Genomic DNA, 4,430 nt, shown 5'->3' with positions numbered 1-4,430 from the left:
GGGGGTGACAGCCAGGGGCCCCGCTCACCGGGCGCTCGGGGTAGACGCGGCTCAGGTGGGCTTTGAGGTGGCCCACGCTCCAGCTGCGGTCACAGCTCAGCTCCAAGTCGCGGTGGCGCTGGTTGGGGCTCTTCACCAGGAGCGTGACCGGCTCCAGCTCGGGCTGGGCGTCCGGCTCCATGTCGCCTGCGCGGTGGGCTCCGCTGCGCTCCCAGATGCCAGGCCCACGGCGCCACGGCCGCCCGCAGCCTCCGCAACGACAGCGGACCTCTCGGGGGTGGCGCGCCCAGCCTCGGGAGCCCTTTATACCTGCCCCGTGACCGGGCTCTGCGGACGGAACCCCCTGTGGCTGACGCCTATTGGCTGGCGGGGAGGCCACGGCCCTAACGTGGACCAATCGGCGCCCGGTCGGGGCGGGGCTAGAGACGTGGGCGTGGGCTGATGCAACCCGCTGCCGTTGCGTCACCGGGAGGCGTGGCTGCAGCCCGGAAGCTGGGCTTCGGCGGCCATGATTGGATGCGTTGCTCGCGGGGCGCGGGGCGCTGGGCGCGGGGGCGACTGGCGGGCTTCCTGGCTCAGGTTGCCCGAGACGTTTTAAGGAGAGCCAGCCCGTTTGGCCCCCAGCCTCAGCCTCTGCAAATTGTTTCCTCACAAAGCAGCCCCCACCCACCCTTTTTGACCCAGGACCAAGGCCAATGTCCCTTTTCATTTCTCCAGTGGTCCCGGAGCCGGAGACCTTTAGCTTTGCTGCCTCCGCTCGCGATCCGTCCCGTGACCCCTCCCTGAAGAGCCTTGATTGCTCAGTCAAAGGTCCCGGAAGGCACTAGGGAGCCTCTCTGGGCCCCTGAGCAAGGGTGAAGCCATCCAAAGCGCTGTTGTCAATTTATGTATAACCTCTGGGTCTACAAGGAGCCCTGCTGGTGTCGTGGTTACACGTTGGGCTGCGATCTGCATGGTCGGCAGTTTGAAACCACCCGCCTCTCTGGGGAGAAAGACTGCTTTCTACTCCCATAAACAGTGAAAAGTTTTGGAAACGCACATGGGGTCACCATAAGTCAGCACTGACTCGATGGCAGCATGTGTGTTTGTTTATAAACATGACACCCTTCAGTCCGGGTGGGGGGTGGGGGCAGCATCCTTCTTATGAATGGCAAGCAGGAGATTGGTTCCTTGTAGTGGGTGCATTGTCTCCTCAAATGTGCGCCCAACAACCTCTCTCTCATAGGCACCCCCTCATGCCCCTTCATAGGGGGCAGGGGAAGTCTTGATAAAGAAAGCCGACACTGCACTGTCCTCAACCTTGACCCTGCCCTGTTGGGAAGTCTGTTTTTGCAGGTGTGTTTTCTCAGGAGTCAAGCCTTGGCCTAGGAAGGCGAGGAGGCAGCAGGAGGAACCTGGAGGCTTGAATAAAAATAGAACATGGGGTGATTTCTCGCTCAGCTGTCTTTGTACTAAGAGAGGGAAGAGGGCTTGGAGGAGAAATTGCCCTGAGCTCTCTTGGTTGGTTTTTCTAAGCTGAGCAAGGCCCTGCCCTTTTTCAGTGGGTGGGCCTTGTGCGGCTGTATAGGATTCCACCCTGGTTTAGTGCTGGGCTGTCACGGTCTTAAACTTCTTAATAAACTTAGTAAGCCTGCGTTTTCTTCTTGCCTGTGTCTCACGAATTCCATAGCCAGTCCTGTTCATACAACCAGATGGACAAGACAGACGGGTTACGAGCTGGTCTAGCCTCTCATTGAAAGCTAACCAAATGGGGCAAAGCCAGATAAGATCAGCAGGGGCCCCCTAAGGGGACAGCCAACAGGAGACAACAGTTCCTGGGGTTATGAGGTATACCACCCAGCCTGGCCTCCTCATGCCCACAGTGACCAACACTAGGACCCCCGGAAGACAGCTCAAGGGTTTCCACGCAGCAGCTCGGGGGGGGAAAAAGCTCCCCAATTTCTGTGACTCCCTCCTGTTAGCCCCTGAGGAGGCAGCTCTTAAAGGACATTAGTGATTCTGTGTCTTGCTTGGTTAGAAAACCATTACATTCAAGTCAACAGATGTGCCAGGAATAGAATGATAAATAACGCCTGACCTTGTGCTCCGAGACCTGACCGGGATAAGGTCTGGAGGGGCTTTTTGTTGTGAGAAGACAGGACAAAAACAAATACCAAACACCCGCAAGGTCTCATACTCTCTGTGGGATGAATGAGCAGAGAGAGCGGGAGGGGATTCCTCAAAAGCTGGATAGAAGGGAATCAATGTTCCTCTAATTGGAATGGCCGGGCGTGGGTCCCAGGCAGCACAGTAATAAATGCAGGTGGAGGTGAGAGTGAGGGTGGGGGCGGGTCTTTGGCAAGGAACCTCTGCCCGCAGGGCAGGATAATTACAGCCACAGGTGACCAGGCAGACAGTCCCAGAACTCGGAGCTAGGCAAAGCGATTGCTGCCATGTCAGATACTGTGACCACCTGGCCCAGGACACACCTTTCTTGATGGGCCATGGACATCTACATGAGCAGCAGGTGGACAAGATCATCCTGCAGCTGAACCACTAAAGCCCACAGATTCTCACCCACAAAGAGGGTGAAAAGTTCTGGAACCCCAAGGCAGCTCTATGGGTATGACTGTGCACCACCTGAGTCACCTGCAACGGAGCAGTGAATGGGACTGCCGGAATTCTACCGTGCCCTGCACATCCATGCCCAGCCCCTGCGCAGCTGCCTGCCACGCCAGTACACCCTACAAAGCTCAGATGGCACAGATCTAGACTCAGGCACAGAGAGGTGGGAGCTGAGTGGCGGGACCCCTGGTCTTTCTGGTCTGCCTTAGTGTGGCTCAGGACTGGCCCTGGTCCTGTACTGCTGCTCTCCAGACCGCAAGGTCCTGCCCAAATCCCGGTGGGTCCTTGGCTGCTCTCCTGTCATCTCTGAGAGGTATGTCAGCTGCTACCTGCTGACCTTCCTGGCAGGTGACTTGTGAAGTCTTTGACAGGGCCTCAAACACCAGAACCCTCCAACTGCTCCACTGTGTTAGTCTGGGTAGACTAGAGAAACAAATCCATGGACACGCATATGTGTATAAGAAAGAGATTTATATATAAGAGCAATTGAACATGGAGAAAACATCCCAGTCCAGATCAGGTCCATAATTCCAATATTATCCCATATGTCTGATACCAATCTATAAATCTTCAGACTCACGAAACACATGCAATGAAGCCAAATGCAGGATGATCACAAGTCAGTGGGTAGAAAGTCTTTGGGTCCAGTGGCGTTGTAAGCCTCTCGGTGCTGGCAGGGGTCTCTCTGTGGCTTCTCAAGCTTCCGAAGTCTGGTTGCGTCCATGTGTCTTGTCTTCTGCAATGTCTCCCAGTGAGTAGCAGAGAGAGAGAGGTGTCTTCCACCTCCAACGAGGAAGTACCAGATTTCCCAGAATTCTCAGGAGAAGGCCATGCCCACAGAAATCTCCTTGACTATCTCCAGATTGACAGCCTAGACTCCACCCCTACACTCTTAATCCTTAAATTGTCATCAAATTAGGTGACTACCACATCAACCCAGAGGTGCCCACCAACCAACTACCTGGCCTGCTGGCGTTCCCCAGCCTGCTGAGACTGCCCTCCACCAGTCGGCAGCCCACGGGCCCACCCACCGAGCGGATGAGGGTGTTTCTTTTTCTAAAGGCGGATCATTTTGGTGATTCACTTCGATCTTGTTATTGTGAATTGGGTGAACGTTTAAGGAGCAGCTCCGTTTTCCATCCAGCAATTCAGATACATTTTGTTTTGTGTCATTGATCGCAATCTTTACAATGTAGCATCACTGTATCCTACTTCCTCCCTGTTTCCATTCTTCCTTAATTCCTGTGAGCTTTGTCTTGGGGTAAATGCTGCCCTAAACACCTCCTTACTGTCACTGTTCCCTCTGTGGACCAGTCTACTGTTTGGTCAAAAAGGGAACCCTCAGGGTGGGTTCATTTCCAGGCCTGAAGGATGGCTGAAGGCCATACGGAGTCTTGGGGGCTCCACCTGCCTATCTGACCAGTAAACCTGGTCTTTTTTATGAAGTTCAGTTTTGTTCCACATCTTTCTCCCACTCTCTCCAGAACCTTCTGATGTGATTCCTTTCAGAGCAGTTAGTAATGGTAGCTGGGCAGCGATCTAGTTCTCTGGTCTTTGGAGACGGGAGTTCTCCTGATCCATTGGACTAATTATGTCCATGCAACGTGGATTTCCTCTCCTCTTCCTTCCCCCACACCAAGAGGGACCACTAGCTGCACCTTAGACGGCCGCTCACCAGCCTTTAACCTTCCAGTGGCTACTCACCGAAGGAGGTTATAGAACACTGTCTTTGTGGACTAGGTCAGTTGACCTTGGTGTTCCCCGAGCCCATGGGCCTGAGCCCTTAGCCCCCATGCCACTGGTACTTCAAATAACCAGCAGGGTCA

General features: G+C 54.7%; 1 protein-coding gene and 1 pseudogene across 3 annotated transcripts in view; one reads left to right on the top strand and one right to left on the bottom strand.

Moving 5' to 3' along the window:
* Positions 1–232, bottom strand: part of HERPUD1 (homocysteine inducible ER protein with ubiquitin like domain 1) — an 11,519-nt gene extending 11,287 nt beyond the window's left edge. The window contains exon 1 of one of the 3 annotated variants that reach the window (XM_030886560.2): positions 29–232. In XM_030886560.2, the coding sequence (XP_030742420.1) occupies positions 29–181 (153 nt within the window). In that variant the 5' untranslated portion in view covers positions 182–232. The remainder of the gene's footprint in view (positions 1–28) is intronic. The other 2 variants (XM_004704653.2, XM_004704652.2) reach the window with 2 other exon arrangements.
* On the top strand, positions 180–2,963 carry LOC115870725 (annotated as a pseudogene).
* Positions 2,964–4,430: the final 1,467 nt, after the last annotated feature.

The sequence above is a fragment of the Echinops telfairi genome, unplaced genomic scaffold (assembly GCF_000313985.2).
Source record: "Echinops telfairi isolate 266 unplaced genomic scaffold, ASM31398v2 ScPeMD7_2291;HRSCAF=2852, whole genome shotgun sequence".
Lineage (NCBI taxonomy): Eukaryota > Metazoa > Chordata > Mammalia > Afrosoricida > Tenrecidae > Echinops > Echinops telfairi.
The sequence above is the reverse complement of the archived record's forward strand: the minus strand, read 5'-3'. Positions and strand labels throughout refer to the sequence as shown.